The 21,023-nt window shown below is 40.7% G+C and overlaps 2 protein-coding genes across 2 annotated transcripts; one reads left to right on the forward strand and one right to left on the reverse strand.

Moving 5' to 3' along the window:
* The first annotated feature begins 94 nt into the window (after positions 1-94).
* Positions 95-4,028, forward strand: LOC147242285 (uncharacterized). Its single transcript, XM_086189779.1, has 7 exons — positions 95-298; positions 608-726; positions 826-1,245; positions 1,344-1,575; positions 1,693-1,812; positions 2,546-2,754; positions 2,976-4,028. Exons 1-7 carry the CDS (start codon positions 259-261, stop codon positions 3,285-3,287), a joined length of 1,452 nt encoding a protein of 483 aa, XP_086045905.1. The 5' UTR covers positions 95-258; the 3' UTR covers positions 3,288-4,028.
* On the reverse strand, positions 2,973-15,153 carry LOC147242286 (adhesion G protein-coupled receptor F4-like). The gene is made up of 15 exons (XM_086189778.1): positions 15,093-15,153; positions 14,934-14,999; positions 14,472-14,578; positions 14,336-14,394; positions 14,110-14,249; positions 13,819-14,025; positions 13,238-13,447; positions 12,973-13,134; positions 12,705-12,883; positions 12,346-12,516; positions 10,126-11,529; positions 9,974-10,015; positions 5,838-5,900; positions 5,647-5,713; positions 2,973-5,565 (listed from the first exon to the last, which is right to left on the reverse strand). Exons 1-15 carry the CDS (start codon positions 15,115-15,117, stop codon positions 5,495-5,497), a joined length of 2,973 nt encoding a protein of 990 aa, XP_086045904.1. The 5' UTR covers positions 15,118-15,153; the 3' UTR covers positions 2,973-5,494.
* Positions 15,154-21,023: the final 5,870 nt, after the last annotated feature.

The following is a 21,023-nucleotide window of genomic DNA, read 5'->3' on the forward strand; positions in this document are numbered from 1 at the left end:
TTTAATAAAAAGATTTTAAGGCCAATATCTGGTATTTTAAACCATATTTAATATTCACACTATGATGACGTCAGTAGTTTGCGACAAAGCGTGGTTGGAGCGGTTTCCCGCCTGCTAAGGTCAGTCGTAAACCAACTTGCCTGGGCAGATAGGAGAGAGAAGAAACCACATTGGAGTTCATGGTCTTGTCGCAAGTGATTTTATATTTATTCGGTTCCACTTATTTGAAAGCAAGCGGGAGTTCTCTGAAAACCCAACATGGACAAATTTGACGACACCATACTGTCGGTGTTGGAAGGTAATGTTAAGTTAAATCATGTTTTTCGTTCTAGTTAAGTTAATGTCTGGATTTGTATCTCTGAAAGGGAGGTTGTTGGTGTGATAATGTTATAAGTAACATTAGGACAGCGTTATTTATTTGTTTTTTATTTTTTTTGCAAAAAGTACTGCCTTAGGCCGTAAATTTGATGTTAAAAATTTTTGTTAAAAGGAGGTGCTTCATTTAATGGATAATTGCGAATGACATGCAACCATAACCAGGTATCAATTCCTGATTGAAATATGTCATATCTAAAATGCTTATTTTTAAAAAAATGTTATCAATCAGCCGCCAGCATTGATGAGGAGGCTTTGAGAACCCTTAGCCGGGATGACCTGAAGGATCTTTTTCCAGGCCCTGAAGCTTTTTTCAAAAGAAAGCTGCTTTGGGATTTTATCAGTGAAAAGGTAAATACACACTGGCAGGGATTTATTGGACACATTTTCTCACATGATCAATGTTCGTAATTGTATTTTTGATTTCTTTATCCCCAACAATTGTAATAGTGTGAAAGAGCTTCTAACCAAGATGCCAGCACTTGTAGTGGAAATGGTCTTGGACCCTCAACTAGTGCCATCCCACCATGCCAGCCTCAGGCCTCTACTCCCATATCTGAAACTGCTGACAAAACAGTGAAGATGCCAGATCCACCGGAGTATGTGCTCTATACGGATTCAGAGTTGGACATGGTGCGTAGTCAGTACTTTACATTGCTACGCACTGGAAAGGAAAAGGACTGTAAGCTATCCAAGGAGCTTTGCTGCAGACTCATCCGGAACACAGTCACAAGCATGGTTGCTATTCTGCGTGCTAGTCCGATGGGAAATAAAGTAAAATACCCCTCCAAACTTGAGATGACAACAATGGCACAGAAGATTGTTGAATATTACCCCATGCTACGTGATGATAACACAAATATGCCATATGTAAGTAATGTTTTCTCTTTCTCTTAAAAAAAAAAAAAAAATAATCAGCTACGGGATCCAGGACAAAAACGTATGAAATTTCTTTTCCTACACCACAGGTTACCGTCTACGCCAAAATGTACAAGCGACTCCAAAATATGAGGTCCCCAATGAAGAGACAGGGATCCATGCCGCAACGAGGCTCGGCCAAGAAGACTCATGTCACCATCTGTCCCTGTCGACCTGAACAGAGTGGTGAAACAAGCAGTGAGATGAGTAGTGACACAAGTGGTTCTGGTAGTACCTTACTACTTAAGAGCAGCGATGAATTAGAGGACACCACCATTGCAGGTATGTTCCTAATGTTGGTTGATCTTTCTGGTTTCTGTACATCTAAAAAAAAAAAAAAAATTAAAACCTGTAATAAGACTTTCCTATTATTTTTACTTTACGTTCATCACAAAAAAGCATCCCCACTCCAGCCACTCTCCTGGAAACCTGACAATAGCAAGTTGGCTTCACGGCAATCATCCAGCTCATGTGCAGACTCCTTACCCAGCACGCCAACTACATCTGTAAAGGATGTTGGTAAGTCTGCCCTCACTCTTTGCCACCTTTCACCCTGCTATGATCTTAAATAACCTCATAAAATATATCCGTCGGTTTAAAGTCATTCCCAACATTGCTGTGAACAATTTTAAACTAAAATAATTTTAGCTTAACTTGACTCACAAACAATGCATTTAACCTAAGTCATGTATAATGATGCATTTTTAAAAAAACTAATTAAATAGATTACTTTTAAAACTTGGGTACATTTTTAGTAGACGTTTTTTCGAAATTGTACTTTTGTAGAAACGTGTATGGATATTGTGTCTGGTGTGTGTGTGTGTGTGGGGGGGGGGATAGTTGCAAAATATTTTTTGAAAAAGTGACAAGACACATTAATTGACATTAGCATCAAAAGATGCCTTCGTAAATATCCTGGATTATAACATGAGTGCTATTTTTTTTTTATTAAAAATGTATAAAACAATACAACATATTACACAATTACAATTAGACCATACACAGACAAAATAAAGCAGTGCGATAAAGGATGTGTAAGACTGTCAAGTTAATGAGTACAGATGTCCTACAGTGTTTATATATTACACCTAATATTGACTGTTACAATCACTTTCTAATGTGTTTGTCTTGTAATTTAATTAGAAATCATCTTTGATTACTATTTTCAGATGTTAGTGTAAAAAATTTTACATGAAAATATATTTGTCTGACTCCACCCTTTTTTCTGTTTTATCAATTTTAACACACAAAGACAGTCTGAAGATGCAGGCAAGGCGCTACCGGACTTTGAGCAACATGTACAAGAAGCCGAATGCAAGACCCAACTTAAGTGATGTTGCACAAATTCTGGACCTTGAGTTCCAGGCCAGACGGGCTTTCGTTGATTCAGATGTTACAAGGGAAGAAGACCGACCCTCAAAAGTCTTTGAGGCATACCCATGCTTTCAAGATATCCGAAATGTAAGTGTCCTGTGTACTTAGTAGTAGTGTAGTTCATAGATCTAAAAATTGAATGAAGTTCAGTAACTCTAACTCAGTCATGTTAATTTCCTATGTCTTAACATACATCATTTGAACATTTGTTTGTCAACCTGGTCAGTTAATTAATGACTTCAGTTAACATACTCTTAAGCAGTTTTGATACATAACTCCACCCTATTGTCTTTATCATTCTGTTCCAGCCAGGTGAAGACCCTGGGCTCTACCTGGAGAGGCGGCCAATCTCCTCCCCAGTACTGCTTTATGATGGAACAACCTGCATCGTTGCTGTGGGAAACAGGCCTGTATGCAACCTCCCCCAAGAGGATTTTTGGGAAGGAATGCTGGTGTTAATGGCATACTACTACACTTTGCACTTGACTTACCCAAAATGTGTTGCAGCGGTTCTCTCTGTCATTCAGACCGTGGTAATTTGCGATGCCATCCACGATCAAGACGCCAGTGGCGCATATAAAAAAGCAATAGCTGAATGGAAGTCATTCATTGAAAAATAAGTGAAGAGTAGGGTTTGAATCATTTGAACTGGAATTCCAGTTCCGATTCCAATTCCTTGTTTCGATTCCGGTTCCTAATGATTCTCAATTTCGATTCTTTTAAGAGGCAAGGTCACAAAAAAAATGCATGTTTTGGTTTTAGTCTGGTCAACTGCCTGCAAATGTTGCACTGAGCCGACTTGTCTTTTTCCTGCTGAAGATTAGCCAAACATAGCTACAGACAGAGACGTTTCTAGACACTGTGGGGCCCTAGGCAAGAGTAAGAAACATTTTGTCAGGTTAGTTGCTTGCTTTTTGTTTGCTGATCATGACCTGGTTAGCACATCACAGTTCAGAGTCCTATGGTTATTTGCTAAAAGAAAAAAATACATGTATCAGGGGTCCTACATTCTTTTAAACAGGTCTTTTTGTATTTTTAGGAGGAGCTTATATGGCACTTTAACTGGCATGTAATTGCATTTTATAAGTTATTTTTCTTGCATTGTGATGTTATTATTTTTGCATTTACCGTGTATTACATCTGATTTCCATTTACAATGCTGATTTTTTTTTTTTATTTCGTCCGTCTTTAAAAGGCCCAAATTTTTGTAAATAAATAAATGGATTGTTATTATGCAGTTCTGGCTTTTGATTCAGTTTGTCAATCAAGATAGTCTAGGAATAAGGACTAGCTCTAAGGTTTTGTGTCTAGTTTTTGTATGGATTTTGTTTCATTTTAAGATGAGCCAACTTGTATCAAGATGCATCTTAATCCTGCTGTACTCAAACTGAGTAAATTTTACTTAAAATATTTTTTATTTGACATTTTTAACCTGTAATTTGAAATAACTTCTCTTATATTGAGCATATTCCCCTTATTACTGGGCTGTAGATAGTTTGATTTCAAGTAATTTAATCTACAAATAAGCATTATTATCTTGTTTTAATACTTTGGATACTTTTCTGACACTACCTATTTCTTGTTTTAAAAATCTTATTTCAAGATATCTTATCAAGTAAAATTAACTTGCTGCATGGACAGATCATTTCACTAGTATTAAGTAGATTGCTCTTGAATTTAGTGATTATATCTTTATTGTACCCTTTTTTGCAGTGTGCTTTTGGTAATGAGTAACTTGAGTCATACTGGCTTGGACTGAGCCCGGGTCAGGTGCCTCAGGTAACCTTGATGAAATGGGTTACTGGATCAAGCCATACATAGACTAGTGAAAGAAAAAGCAAGACAGAGAGATCAATTGATCCTGTAAACCTAATTCAGTTAAGAATTCTAAAAACAATATGTCTTTGTTTTTATTCCATTATGATTCACACCTTCACATTAAGTTGACTCAAATGTGCCAATATTACATTGGTGTAAAAGTCTCCATAATTTTCTACACAGTTAGTTGTGAGGGTAAATCTAGACAAGTGTACTAAAGGAATTTGCATTCTCTCTTTCAGATACACTTTCTTAAGGTGTAAATTACAATTTAAATGTGGCATTTCAGGAACAACCTGAGATTAACAGTTTAAAGTGCATGACATACATACCAGCCCTTATATATTAAAAAATAAAGATTTCAAAATGTAAATTTACAGATAAAACTCAGTAAATTGACATATTACAGCATCTTAATTCACACACAATGACTCCCTTAATTCTGAGTCGATAGTATTGTTGTTGTTAAATCTAAATGGCAATTACCTTCTACCTACATAGGTTATTGTCATTTAGATAGGATGCTTACTCATACTGGTGGGTACATTGAAATGGCAATGATAAAGCTTCTCTCTTATCATCACTTTGTACATATTACTGTTCAAGAATTACCGGTTATGAAGTTATGTAGTTATGGTGTATAAGTCTAACTTGTTCCTACTAAAAAAACTACAGTTTTGTGTACCTTCAATTTTTTACAGCATTACAATCTGCACAAATGTACATGGGTTTGATTAAAGAAATACCACTTATTGGAGAAATATGAACAATGAGTTTTCCGTGCTGCCTGATTTAAACATAGTCCAGCAAATGCTGAATGGAACTACAATATTCACTTTCTATATCAAACTTGAAATGTTGCATTCATGTTTACCATCTCATTCTACCTTCTGTCATAAAAAACAAAAGAGTCAGCACTGTCAGACACTAGAGAGTTTGTTAAACCATCAAATAAGAGAGCTCTTTAACAAGTTATGATGGGACGTTTGGTTAGGATAGTTGCTTTGATTTAGATATTGACGTATGACTCTGAGGGACCTGTGCTGCTTGAGTTTGCAGCCCCCGAGACATGGTAGATATCTGAAAGACAAAAATAATTATTTGTGCAGAAACATATACAAAATAAGCATGTGATCCTCAGTAAATAAAACAATATCTTACGTCTCCTTCCGCGGAGTCTATTTACAAGGTTCAGTCCACTCAGATTGGAAATTCCACCACTTGTACTCTGTAAGAGACACAAAAGACATTTAGTATGACAATGAGATTTAAAACTTTTTCTGCAGCTATTACTTGCATAATCATACAAATAAATCAGCTTCAATGAGAATGCAGCTTTAAATAGCACTCACTCTTGTTGTTGGATTTGAGCCTGTGCTTGAAGAAGGTTGTTGTCTTGAAAGGAGAGCTCGGATCTACAGGCAGAATGAATGAAATGTAGGTTTAGTGTTGAAGTCCTGTGCATGCTGGGAAATGTGACGCATGACTATCACTTCAAACATCTGATTCTTAAGTTCCAAAACCAACGAGAAAACCCACAAGCAGCTATAAATGGGCCAGGCATCCCTTGGGGTGTGTAGAAGTTCAGGAGAGTGAGGAAGTTTTATAAACTAACAGCTTGGATTATACAGAGCTGACCTAAGCAATGCATGTATTCAGTGGAAAGATTCTCACTTCCTTCATCTAACAGGCAGAACCAGAGAACACGCAATGATTCTCTGATGCTGTAACCAGTAGGTGGTGCTGTAATCAAAGCAGTAATGGCATATAGACGTCTTCAGGGCAGGATGTTTATAAAAAGGGGAAGATTGACAAGATCCAACCATGTGGGAAGGAGTAATAACAGTTTTGTTTTCCTGATCCCTTCTCATGGCCAAATATGGCAAAGAATAAAAGTTAAAACTTTAAAATGGCCTGCATTGTGACATCCATTATCACGAAGATGGCAAAATCTTAGATAGTACTGGTCCAAACCTTACAAAAATGAGAAATCTAAATCTGCTTTTGATGTCGCTTATTGAGCCCAAGCTTGTGTTGAACCATAAGACGACTAAATGAGACTATTCTTACGGTCACATGGGACTGATGAAAGCATTAGGATCTGTACTCTACAGAACAATGCACATTGAAATAGTTTGTTCTTATAAATATTTGGCCATAAGGCTGAACAAACCGCCCCCCCCCCCCCAAAAAAAAACAAAAAAAATACTCTTGTGGAACCAAAAAGCTGAAAGGGAAAATTGGCTTCCAGTTCAGAATCTATGAAGGTCATGTTTTTCACATAGAAGTAGCAAGATCACTGGGCAACCAAGAATAAGACTGTTTTTGATCATGGAGATGCCTTGTATATGCATGCCTTGACTAATATTCTGAAGACTGTTGCTGCTGTATTTTATAGTGCCCTTCTTTGCACGACCAGTGATTGGTTTTTGACCCATCAATGTGTTATATGAAAGAGTGGATTGGCCTTCTTTGCTAGAGAAAAACACTGACTTTCATTCATTTACAGAGCTTTGCTTGGCAAGTTTCCATCTTACCTTTCATTGCTGTTACAAATCAGTAGTTTGAGGTTTCATACTCGCTCACAATTGCACATCAGACTAGACACACTTGATTTGAACACATAGGCTAGACAAAGAGCCTTCAGTTTTTAACGCTCCTGATGAGAAGAACACACTAAAGGACTCTTTAGTTGAACCAGCTCATTTCTATGGTGATGTTAAAGATCCTTTTAGAGACTGCTTTCCACAGGAATTGCCCTGCTTTTGTTTCACATTCATGGGCATACACCCATGGGGTCTGGCAGGGTCCAGCCCAAAAAGATTACATGGACACGTCCGGAATGGTCCAGTGCAATGTGGTTAAGGCAGCAGACCAAGGCAGGGGCATTTGCGGTCTGATCCTGTGGTTTTGATCACCCCAAGACTATCTGCCTGAATGTTGGGATTTACCCCAGTGGATGAAAGGGTTTCTTCCCTTCGCCTTCAGGTAGGGGAACAGGTCCTGACTGTTGTCTGCGCTTATGCACCGAACAGCAGTTCAGAGTACCCACTCTTATTGCAATCCCTCCCTGGGTCTCCAGAGGCAGCCAAATGCTACTGGCAGGCCCAGCAGCGTGCAGCCATAATAGTCACCGAGGCAAAAAATTTGAGCATGGGAGGAGTTTGGTGAGGCCATGGAGAATGACTATTGGTTGGCTCTGAAAAGTTTCTGGCAAACCGTCTGTCTCCTCAGGCGAGGAAGACGGCAACTTGCCCACTCTGTTTACAGTGGGGAGCGGAGGCTGCTGACATCAACTAGGGAGATAATTGGGCAGTGGAAGGAACACTTTGAGGAACTCTTCAATCCCAACAACACATATTCCATCATGGAAAAAGGGCTGGGCAAGGAAGACTCATCCAATCTCCGGGGCAGAAGTCTCCAAGGCAGTGAAACAACTCTGCGGTGGCAGAGCTCCGGGGGTGGATGGGATCCACTCTGGGTATCTCAAGGCTCTGGATATTGTAGGGCTGTCTTGGTTGACACATCTCTGCAACATTGCATGAACATCGAGGGCGGTGCCTTCGGAGAGACAGACTGGGGTGGTGGTCTGCATCTTTAAGGAAGGGGATCTGAGGGTGTGTTCCAACTATTTGGTAGGATCACGGAAAAGGTCATCCCCATTAAGGTCTACGCCAGAGTACTGGAGAGGAGGGTCAGGCGATAGCAAATCCTCAGATCAAGGAGGAGCAATGTGGTTTTCGTCCGGGCCATGGAACAGTGGATCAGCTCTTTATCCTCGCAAGGGTGCTGGAGGGGCAAGGGAGTTTGACCAACCAATCCACATGTATTTTGTGGAGTTGGAGGAGGTTTATGACCATGTTCCCTGGAGCACCCTGTAGGGATTACTCAAGGAGTATGGGGTGGATGGCTCCTTACAAAGGGCCATTCAGTCTTTCTACTGGAGGAGTGAGTCTGGTTTACGTTGCCGGCAGTGTCAGATCTGTTCTCAGTGAGGGTTGAACTCCACCAAGCCTGTCCTTTATTACTAGTTCTTTTCATAACTTTTTTGGAAAGAAGTTCCAGGCACAGCCTGGTGATGGAGGGGGTCAAGTTTGCAGGGTGGCTGGGCTCTTCTTTACAGATAGGGTGAGAAGCTCAGTCATTTGGGAGGGATTCAGAGTAGAGCCGCTTCTCCTCCATGTTAAGAGGAGTCAGTTGAGGTGGACGCCTCCCTTGGGAGGTTTTCCGGGCATTTCCAACCGGGAGGAGGCCTTGGGGAAGACCCAGGACACGCTAGAGGTACTATATCTGTCAGCTGGCTTGAAACGCAACCTGGACCAACCCGATAAGCAGAGGACGACAACAACGACAGCTTGGAACGCCTCAGGATTCCCATGGAGGAGCTAGTGGAATGGGCTGGGAAGAGTGTGGTTCCTTGCTGAGGCTGCTGCCCCCGTGACCCGTACCCAGATAATAGAAGGACGATGAGACGAGACGACTCATATTCACATGCTGTATTTCTTACCATGCACTGTATGTTTTTATGACAATGTGACCAGGGATTGCATTAAAACTGGGCACGTGCACGTATACAAATTCGAAGATCGGCATCCATTTAATGTAAACCATATTTCGTCTCATGCTGATCGACCAGAGCACAGATCAGTACCCCTGAGAGGGAAACCAAATCCCAACTGCTGCATTTCTGATCCGAACACACAAATGCTTCTTATGAGTGAGCACTCGATTACTCTGAATGTGTGCTTGGCTCATACCCACAAGTAGGTTGCTGTGGGTGTTGAAAATGACCAATGAGAAGAAAGAGGAATCTCTTGTCCCTGCCTTCCAAGTCTCAAGACTCAACTTGACAATGAGCGAGTGCAGAACAGATGCGAGGGAGTTAAGAGTTGAGTGTGCATCAGAGGGTGGAGTACACATACATCCACCTCAGGACATACCAGAATTGAATTCCTCAACCCTTAATCCATCCATTGTCTTCCGCTTATTCCTACACATTAAGGGTCGCACGGGGGCTGGAGCCTATCCCAGCGTCAACGGGCGAGAGGCGGGGTACACCCTGGACAGGTCGCCAGTCCATCGCAGGGCCAACATACAGAGACAAACAAACATTCACACTCACATTCATACCTACGGTCAATTTAGAGAATCCAATTAACCTAGTCTCAACCCTTAATACCCTCAGCTATTAACCAATGTTCTCTGGACTTAGCCATGGTTCTACCTGCTCCTGGAAGAAGACAACCTGGATCAGCGAACTAACTTGTGTTTACAAAATGTCATATGCCATCAAACCAGGGCTCTATCTTTAGTCCCTGCTATGTTTTTTTAGGTGCCCTTCCTTAGCTTTATGTTTTCATTTTACATTTTGCTGAGAACAACTCCTCTGGTAATGTTGCTTGTATGTCTGGGTCCATATTTTCATCTAACAACAAAACACCACACTGGGTAAACAAAAAGTGTTATACAAAATGTAAAGTCAACTTACTTTTGAATCATAAAGTGTCCCAAACACCAAGATGAAGAAACCCTGAGGGAAATTAGACATGCAAAAAAATTTCTTAAGCACAAGAAGACCATTTCTCATTGCACAAAATCTTTGTCAGTAGCAGAATTTGGTATTTCAGGGGATGCAAATACCTGAAGTGAATTGAAGAATGCAAAGGCAATATGGATCCCTTTATTTGTTGAAGATATCATGGTTCCAACCCCCAACGACCATGTGAGTCCAAATAAAGGAGTCAGGATGATCACACATCTTGCAAGGACAACCAACGTATGCTTTTCTTCTCTTTGGGCCGCATCTCCCACACCTCTTCGTAGCATTTTGAACAAGACCACAATAACAATCAAAATGTTAATGAAAACTATGGTCAAGGCAGGAATCACTAATGCCAGAAGAGCCTTTGTCTTGGTCCAGTTCAGCCAACAAGCGTTGTATTTCCTGATGTATCCATTTCCTGGTGCTGTAACAGCAACAGTGATAACAGCTATGATAAGAGGGCAAACATAACCTAAAGTGAAGCCAATGCCCAACATGGTTGACTTGGACATGTGGGAGAAGACCATGACTGTCCGGTAAAAGAGGAGTAGTCCTGAAACAAGCATCCAGAAGAAGAGAGCGAGGTAGAAAAAGTGCATAAAAAATGTTGCTGTGCTGCACGGTCCGACTGGAACTTCATAGTTCTCCCCTGGGTTTTCAAGAGGATTCTTTGCGATGGCAGCACCAATGATGAAACAAATGTTTGCAATCAGCAAAGATAGTGCAGTGTTCACTATGGCAACATGGCGCATGAAGGCAGTGCTGTTTTTGGTAATGGCTTTCCAAACATATCCTTCGATGATGAGACATATAACAAGGCTTGCCATGGATATGCCAACTCCAACATAAGTGATTACGTCCAAAACTTCTCTAATTGATTGAGGGACGTTAGTTGCCATCAGAATGGAGAATGAGGTGAGGTGGTTGCAGCTGCAGGTCACCGTATTGTTTATATCAGAAATAAACATACAACCTTCCTCATCCCAAGCACCAAAGTTTTGGAAGAGTGTGAAGTTCCAGAAGACGCACTGTGGGTCAAGTGTCAGAGAGTTGTTCAGCTTGTCATAGCTCAAAGTGACATTCTGAATTGTTCTGTCGACTTTGACGAGCAATACAGCAGCATTAATGGCATTTTCACTCTCAGTTTGATTACTGGTGGCGTTAAAAAAATTGGTGTCATTGGCGGTCCGTGCTGGCATTACATTGTTAAGCGTGGGAAAGAGGATGGTAGTGATGTGAACATTCCTCAAGTTGGTGTCTGGAATGTCAATGATGAGGCTGAAGTTCAAGTCTGCATTAAAGCTGTTGTTAAACTGGGTTCTGTTGAGCATGATCCGGTTGTTTTGTGTTGTGATATTAAACTCCCCAGTCAACTCACTGGAGAGAGTCTCCATTGAACCCAGCAATGCTGAGCTGACATTGCTGGTTTTATCTGCATTCAAAATTTCCCAGGACTCTTTTGCCTCATCAGCAATTATGACATCAACTGTTTGCAGCACTTCCTGCAGATGAAGACAAATGTCACACTGAGTGTTTATATTCATGTCCCATCACTGCACTCATGCCCATAAAGCACATTTCATCACTGCAAAAGCTAAAGTCATGTATATTTGTGTACAAATATGAAAAAGTAAGTAGTTAAAGGGATTTTTTGACAGTATAACTTCAAGAAGAAGCCTATAAGAACTCTGCAATTTTTACTGCAATTTTTAATATTTGTACAATATGACATCGAGGGCCTGTGTTGACCAAAGTTTCTGTAGTAGCTAAGATTGCTTTGGTTGCTATGATGCAGAATAGATGCTAGGATTTCATGAGTAAAAATGTCAGTCAAATGAAGAGGAAGAGAGGACAATCCCCCAGGCTTGTGTGGGTGATGAGATTTTGTAGGCTTGTAACAATCAAGTACAATACTCTACTTCAATGTTAAAAAAGTTGTCTGATTAAAGTACGTGTAGGTTGTGATGATTGGTTCTGACAGTATTTGTCCCCCAGCTTCTCAAATGTGGTGGGATGAGTATAGCATTTTATCCACGGTTAAACATTTGTGTATTTTTTTTAAACATTTTTGCTGTTGTTGCAACGTGAAGCTAAAATGCGGCACTCCCGTTAAAATAATTGAAAATGTCCTGATGACCACAGGGAATGATGAAAACTTTGATGGACACACAATGGCATTTTTGCATCTGAGAGTAAGATAAGTATTATTATATTTTTTGACTTTTTGACAAGGCAGTATATAAATGCACTTGGTAAGACTGTGACTTTTGCAGTGATGCTGTTGCATGACCTTAGATACTCACTGAGCTTCATCTTACCATCATGACATCTTTATCTACAGTTTCATTCTTGGAAATATTTGCAATTGTGCTTATTATGTCAACAATAGCAGATATAGTTGCAGATGAGTCTGCAATGGCATCTTCTTCCCTCTTGACAGCCTTGCTTAGATTTGCCACAAATTCTGGCACCTGCTCCAAAACCAAATCCTAAAAATGAAACATAAAAAACACATAAATAGTAGATATTTCTTTCTGGGCGCACCTTATGGGCTATACTTTCCATAAGCAGTCCCGACCTCCGGGAGAAATATATACTTTTTAATATTTCCCTGTGGGATGTACTGTATTTTGCTGATTTCAAACAGGAAAATAGGATGTGTCTTTTCATCACCTACCTCTGACTCAATCAGTAATTCCTTGATTTTTGTTATGATGCAGCTGTCCTCTGTAAGTTTCCACTCTCCTGTTTCCTCACAGATTGCAGACTTGTTCCCCTCTTGACCTTGATCACATGCTATTATTGCTATGTCACCTACTTGTCCTGTCCCATACGGAGCATCATCACATGTAGCAGCTTCAAGAATAAAACAAAAAACAACTGTCAAACAAAAAAAGCGAAACTGCAGAGAAACATCAAAATCACATTAAAAATTTTGCTCTTACCAACATTGAATATTGTCATCTTTGTAGTCTTTTGAAACCCCTCTATTTTCTCTCCATCTTTCTCTACTTCACATGAAAATACTTGTTCCTTTGTTGATCCACTGCAGCTTTCAAGCTTGTAATTGTAGATGACGCAGTACCTTCCATCACTTACCACACTCTCTATGAACAGAGAAAATTGATACTTAAAACATCAGATGAATGCGAGCTTCCAGCTTCTCAGCAGTGAAAAGTTGGACAAAACTCAATGTTGCTTCATTGTTACCTGATATTAAAACACTGTTGCCTTGAGTCCAAATGACTTCATAAAATGACTGCACGCAACATTGAAGTGGTTGAATTTTTCCATCTTCACACTCAACATTAATTTCACTCTGGAGTCGAACAATCGGAGCTGTTAAGATGTCTTCTCTTGTTACATATCCTCTCTGAATGAAGTTCATTACTTCACTGTCCAGAGTGCATTTATAATGTCCTATTATTGAAAGAAACAAACACATCTGACAATTAGAGTTTCATATTTCTGTGTAACTATAAATCAATTTACTTTGGTGGACAGGAAAGGAACTGAGTTCGTATTATTCAGTGATTGATGAGGTGTTATTTAATCATTATATCCTGCATTAATGGATGTATTAAAACCTCATGGCTTATACATCACATTCACTGTATGTATCACACATATTATGAAAAATCCAGAACTGTATATCTCAGTACACAAGAGTCATGAAATATAGAAAACAACTTTAGAGGGTATATACTAAGCTAACAGTTACTCAAACGGTATCATGATTTCTTGGTGATTCGTTGCTTATGACATCATAAATTCAGCAGGTTTTGACGTACCAACATCAGCAGATATGACGTTGTTCACCACGAGCACAGACTGTCTGGCACTAGTAGTGATTACAGTTCTTCTACTGTCTTTTACTTCCCATTCATCATGCGTCCATATAGACTTGGAAATGTTACCCACGTCAATGCCACCAGGGGGACATGCCATTGTCATGGTCCTGCCAGTATATGTGGGTCTAACGTCAATTGGATTTGGACCTCGGGAGAAAAAAAAAAATCAGGTAATGAAGTTAAAAATGTAGCAAGATAGTTTTAGGAAATGGAAATTTCTTGTAAACTTACTGTTGTAAAGCGCACTAACAGAGCCAATGACATCTGCAATAGACTTCATTTCATCAGGGAGTTTTTTATTGACTTCCGCGATTTCTTGAGCATCAAGTTGTGTTGCTCTAACAACGTAGTCTGCAATAACGCTTCCATTCCTGTGATGACAAACATATGCAGTAAAGAGTTATCAAGTGAAGCGATTCCCGACTCCAAATCTCAATTTCATTAATTCAATAAATACCTGAATCTTGTCAAGGAAACGCCAACATACCCCGTGATTATTTTATACTGCTGCTGGAACTGTAGAAAGACAGTTAATGAAATCAGCAACAGGAGTTTATATTTTAAAGTGCCAGCCATCATGACATCAGACCTACCACTTTGACAAGGCTGTCCTCCAGATGCTTGTAAACTGGACTTTCTTTATTATTTAATTCTGCAGTGAAGTTCAGGTCTAATCTTAAGGACATTTCCACAGCAAAGCCTGAATAACAGACACAAATAAAATTATGATAAACAAGAAAAGGACAAGGTGCTGTAGACCGGATAGAGACTGGACAGTGATGAGTGAAAGAGAATAAATGGGCCTTTTTATGGAGGCCTTTTTGGATATTTTGGTCTAGAGTCAAGAGAGTAGCAGAAAAAGGCACAAGGCTGAAATTTGCATTTATTCACATTGCTATTGTCTTCATGTCAACAGTCATGCAGTATTACTCATAAATGGGCTCAAACTGTACTGCTCACACACGTGCACACACACACAAACCGTGAAACACGCACGAAAGACCCTTGAGTTGACCTCACTTAATTTGAAACACGAACTATTTTAAAGCACTTACTTGTAACACCAGTAGTTGGTCCAGGTCTTGTTGTCTCCATCGTTGTTGGAGTAATATGTGTGGAACCTAGAAAAAACAAGATCCAGGAATTGAAATCCTTCATGAAAATAAATGAGCAACATACTGACAACAATATCTTGTTTTGTTTAAGGAACTTACTGGTAACTGCAGATGATGATGTCATTACAGGTGTTGTAGTGCTCACATGTGTTGTAGTTTTGGGTGAGGAGTCTGCAAAGACCAGTTTATAAACATGTCATTGCTGGTGATAGAAATCTAGTTATTAGCCCCCCAGCACCCCCACTTCCATCCTCCATGAAGAACAGTAATATCAAAGATGAAGAATCTGTTTCAGCTGGCAGGGGATTATTTCTGACATCATCAAACATGTTATATCTTTGTTTTATCACTATAGAAAAGTACCACAAATGGATCAGATTTCTGTCATTACTGGAGAGAAAACAATACCAAAATGAAACAAAACTTTAATCTGCTTAAATATTTGCTGGTGAGATACTGTTGTTTTTGAATTACTTAACTTGACCTCACTTAATTTGAAATACTAACTATTTTAAAGCACTTACTTGGAACATTTGCAGTTGGTCCAGCTGTTGTTGTCTCCATCGTTGTTGGAGTAATATGTGTGGAATCTAGAAAAACCAAGATCCAGGAATTGAAATCCTATATGACTATAAATGAGCAACATACTGACAACAATATCTTGTTTCTGAGGAACTTACTGGTAACTGCAGATGATGATGGCATTATGGGTGTTGTAGTGCTCACATGTGTTGTAGTAATGGATGTGGAGTCTGCAAAGACCAATTTATAATCATGTCAGGGATCCTCTGTTTTGATCTTTGACCCTGCTGTGGCTAACTGCTTTCTTCAGATCAGTGTGGAGTTTCTGTGTGGACGTGTGTGTTTGTGCGTTTGTCTGTGTGTGTGAGAGAGACAGTAGTTCACAATCACTGTAATTTTCTTTCAAGGGACAAGTATTTGCTAAACTATTAATGTAATGACATTATTGCAGCAAAGGCAGTAAGGTAATGTTGAAGCTAAATAACAGTAATAATGATAATATTGGTCAAAATAAGAAAATGCTAATAAGTTGGTCTGGCTCCAAAAGACCATAAACAGAACATGTCAGTCAGACAAAACGCAACAACCATTCAGCTACGTACATCCATAAATAAAAAGAAACCAGTGGAAACATGCTAACATGACCACGACTCCAAAAGGTAACAGCGAGCTAACATTAGCATCATTCAACATCATCTTGCAACAATTATTTTATATACTTGCAGTGGGGGGCTATAATCCCCTTAACTTTTATTTGTATCTGTATCAAACAAATAAAGTATTCCAAATTCAAAATGCAGGGACAATCATTTACCAAAATTTGATTGTTATAATAATACTACAGCTATTTTAGTGAGGTAATATCAATACAAAATAACATAATGATGACTGATAAGGTTGGTCTGGCTCCAAATGGCAACAAGTGGAACTTCTGTGTATAAAAAAAATTAAACAAAACAAAACACAACAAAACTTCAACTACAACATGAACTACATAAAAGCCTGAAGCAACAAGCTAACATTGAGCTAACATTAGCACCACTATCTGGGAAAGCAAGCTAACATTAGCACCACTCCCACAGTATGTGTTCGAGGAGAATTTTATACTTTGTGTTGTAGAGATAAAACAGCAACCCCTCCTTGATGAATCGATCAGTGTGTATAGTGGAGTTACAATGTATCCACCAAAGTTTACACAAGGTCGGATTACTTTTTTATTTTTTGGTTCCCATGGTAAAAGAAAAGGGGCATCATGAAACATAAGGCCCTGTTTCTCAGAGAACATTTATATTTTTTTCTAATCTTCATTAACTTATCTATGTGTATATAATACTTATACTCTGTATCTACACACCTGTGCATTTAATTGCTGCTGAACTGAACTGAAGCAACAAGCTAACATTGAGCTAACATTAGCACCACTATCTGTGAAAGTAAGCTAACATTAGCACCACTATCTGTGAAAGTAAGCTAACATTAGCACCACTCCGATGAATTGGAGGAGAATTTTATACTTTGTGTTGAAGAGATAAAACAGCAACCCCTCCTTAATGAATAGGTCAGTGTGTATAGTGATATTAAAATGTCTTCCCCGGAGAAACCTGGTGAAGAAAGCCAAACCACACCATTTATTTATTTTTATCTTCATTAACTTATCTATGTGTATAAAATACTTATACTCTATATCTAGACACCTGAGCATTTAATTTGCTTCAGGTTCATTCATTGATTCACTTGTGGAAGATTGTGAATATTGAAGTAAATGGCAGCCCAGAGAGCATGATGAGATTTAAAAAACAGCAACAACAGGACGCCTAGCAACCAGGACCATCAAAGCCCCGCATAAAGTTCTGACCCCTCACATCACCGAATGATGAGCCTACGTGTATATGAAGTGAAGCAGAGCATCAACTGCCATTCCAACCAGCTGACACCTTCACGCTCCTTCAAGGATTTTCAGAAACCTTCAGGTTCTTGCTTGAAGGAGTTTCAAAAGGGTTTGGACAGCGTTTCAGTTGGAGAATTTCATTTGGAGAGCTTCAGTTGCACCGTCAGTGAACCCGACAACGGTAAGATTTACCAACTTCTTACCCAACTTACATTACACCATGCTAGGCTACGCTACGATGGGCTGCCTGCCCCACGAGCACAGTTCTAAAGTAGCAAACGTGGCTAATTTAGAAGGATTTTACACAAATGTCTGTTAGTTTGCACTTAGTGACTGCTATTGAAATATGTCAATAGGCTAGGCTAATTCCCTTACAATTTGCATCTTTATTTGACATCTTATTTTGAAAAATGCTTTTTGCTGGCTGATGAAGAAAAACGTTGTGCCTGCATTTTTTCATCAAAAATGCATTTTTCCAACATGAAGATGTTGTACAGGTTCAGCCAGGACCATAAATCCGTTTAATATCAAGCTTCACACTGAATTTCGACTCTGTTGATCTTTACGTAGCGGTGGAGGGAGGCTGCTCCGGCTGACACTTGAAGCTCGTGCTGCTCCTCCAGGTATTCAAGGCGAAGTAAAAAAGTTTGAAGGACAATAAACTTTAACTGAACTGATGAGAAATCGGCCCAAGCCTACAGTGGTTCTTTGTGTTGAAAAGTATTTAAAATGATGGAGTTGTGTGTCAGAATCAGAACTTGTGAAGGTTTCAAGTATGGGTGAGGAGAAAGTGTTTGCCTGTGCTGATGTTTGTTTTTTGCTCAGACACCAGAAACTGCATAAGGATGATTGTTGTAACAGACAGATAGAATACTTGTGTACTTCAAATGTCAAACTCAAATTTGGGAGGGATTTTTTTCATGCAAAAGCAAACCTACAAACATTTGATTTGTGTTTAGTTTCTTTTATCATTTTTCGACAGGACACAAGTGATGGGAGACAGGAGAGGGAATTAAATTGTTGTTCAGGGATTGGGATTTTATTGTTGAGGATACGTTCGATATTTGCACATGATTTCTATTATTTCTCATCATTCAATGTCATTTTCATGTCTTGTTTTGCTCACATAGCTACATTATCTCATGCCAATTAAGTTATTTGATTTTACCAGGAAATAAGTAAGCAGAGAAACCATGGGGAAGGAGTGGTGGATGGTTCAGACCGAGGAAGAGAGGCAGAGGACCAAGGAGAGGTACAGAAGGAACAGGGATGAGTGGTTGGAGACACAGACGCGGGGAAGACAACAGGAAGAGAAGGGAAGAAAGGAGGCAGAGGAGGCAGAAAGGAGGCGGAGGACCAAGGACAGGTACAGACAGAATAGGGACAAGGGGCTTGAGGCAGAGAGGCTGGAACGGGAAAAGGAGGAGAAGGGAAGAAAGGAGGCAGAGGAGGCAGAAAGGAGGCAGAGGACCAAGGAGAGGTACAGACAGAATAGGGACAAGTGGTTTGAGGCAGAGAGGCTGGAACGGGATCAGGAGGAGAAGGGAAGAAAGGAGGCAGAAGAGGCAGAAAGGAGGCAGAGGACCAAGGAGAGGTACAGACAGAATAGGGACACGTGGTTTGAGGCAGAGAGGCTGGAACGGGATCAGGAGGATAAGGGAAGAAAGGAGGCAGAGGAGGCAGAAAGGAGGCAGAGGACCAAGGAGAGGTACAGACAGAATAGGGACAAGGGACTTGAGGCAGAGAGGCTGGAACGGGAAAAGGAGGAGAAGGGAATAAAGGAGGCAGAGGAGGCAGAAAGGAGGCAGAGGACCAAGGACAGGTACAGACAGAAAAGGGACAAGGGACTTGAGGCAGAGAGGCTGGAACGGGATCAGGAGGAGAAGGGAAGAAAGGAGGCAGAGGAGGCAGAAAGGAGGCAGAGGACCAAGGAGAGGTCCAGACAGAATAGGGACAAGGGACTTGAGGCAGAGAGGCTGGAACGGGATCAGGAGGAGAAGGGAAGAAAGGAGGCAGAAGAGGCAGAAAGGAGGCGGAAAAAAAAGGAGAGGTATAGGAGAATCAGGGATAAGTGGCTGGAAAGAGAGAGGATGGAACAGGAACGGGAGGAACAAGAAAGAAAAGTGCAGCTTGAAAGCAGGAGGGACGAGTCAGTCACAGAGGCAATGGTCAAAACCCCTCAGGAGAAGGTTGAGGGGAGGCTGTCAGAGAGAAACAGGAGTGAGGAGTTTGCTGAACGCAGAGGTGAGTTGGTTCAACGCAGACGTGAGTTAACCAGGATAGCTTCACTCCAACAGGAGAGGATCAGGAAGGCAATGTTAGACATCGAGGAAGAGGTAAGGAGGGAGCAGCTCCAAAAGGAACGAGAGGAGGTCCAGGAAAGACAGGAGAAAATTAGACAGGAGAGGGAGAGGCAGGCTCAGGAGGAAAGGGAGTGGAGGTTACAGATTTATTGGGCCTATCGGAGGGAAAAACGACAGGCGCTCTACGTTAAAGCTTACAGCAGAAGGAAGGCCCTGAGAATACTGGAGTTTAAACCCAGTCATCCTAATGTTCGGGAGGAGGAAGAGGATTAAGGTAGGGAGGTCAGGGAGACAGTTGGTGTGAGGAGAAAGTAAGAGGGACATGGAGGGAACAGAGGGAGACGGTATGGGGTCCTGGAAAAAGTAAAGGGTAACAGGGAGAGTCTTAAGGGGTCACAAGGAAAATGTTAAGTGGGGCATGGGGAGACTGTTTAGGGTGACATGGGGGGAAAGTCAAGGTTCATGGGGAGACAGTTTAAGGGGTCATGGGGAGACAGTCAAGGTTCATGGGGAGACGGTTTTGGGGGGGGCATGGGGGGACAGTCAAGGTTCATGGGGAGACAGTTTAGGGGGGCATGGGGGGACAGTCAAGGGAGGGTATGAGGTTTTCTTTCCTGCATGACAACAGCTTGTAGAAGTAGAAGATTAACTGAATACAATAAATGCCTTGGTACCTGCGCGTATTCTGACCTGCAGTGGTCGTAGATTTGAGCTCTACGCACCACGAGTAGGACTGGATAACATTCACATTGGAACTAGCATGGTACCTTTATTTTGTACTCTATTACTCACTTGAGAATAACACAAAACAAGTCTGAACCACTGAATTGACCACATTCATCCATTAAATTCAACAGTGAGCACATTATTCTCTGTAACTTTGAAAGAATAAAAGCGCTCCAGTTTGAACAGAGCTTTCGTCACCTTTGTTGAGCCAAATTTAGGGTTATGGTTCCATACCAGGAAATCTCACTCACAAGCTGGTGTCATGCAGGTTTGGCTTTTCCTTTCATGTACCATCAAAAAGCGAAAGACACTGGTAACGGTACTCCTGGTTTACTGGGATGGGGTTCGATTCCCTGCGGTGTCTTGCTGATTGACTTGGCTTTTACATGAACAGTGATGGGGGGTAACAGGAGGCTGGGGGAGCCAGTAAGGAGGGAGGGGGTGACAGTCAGGAGGGGGAGACAGTAGGGGCTTGAGGACTGTAGAGGGGTGAGCTGTAAGTCAAGTAATTTATCATGTATGAGTTTGCAGTTATTGTTTGCATGATAGATGCGGGTAGATCAGGTCACGAGTATTCAGCCAGTCAAAGTC

Source organism: Aulostomus chinensis, chromosome 20 (genome assembly GCF_037954235.1).
Source record: "Aulostomus chinensis isolate RoL2024-O1b breed Wild chromosome 20, RoL_Achi_v1.0, whole genome shotgun sequence".
In the NCBI taxonomy this organism is placed as follows: Eukaryota; Metazoa; Chordata; class Actinopteri; order Syngnathiformes; family Aulostomidae; genus Aulostomus; species Aulostomus chinensis.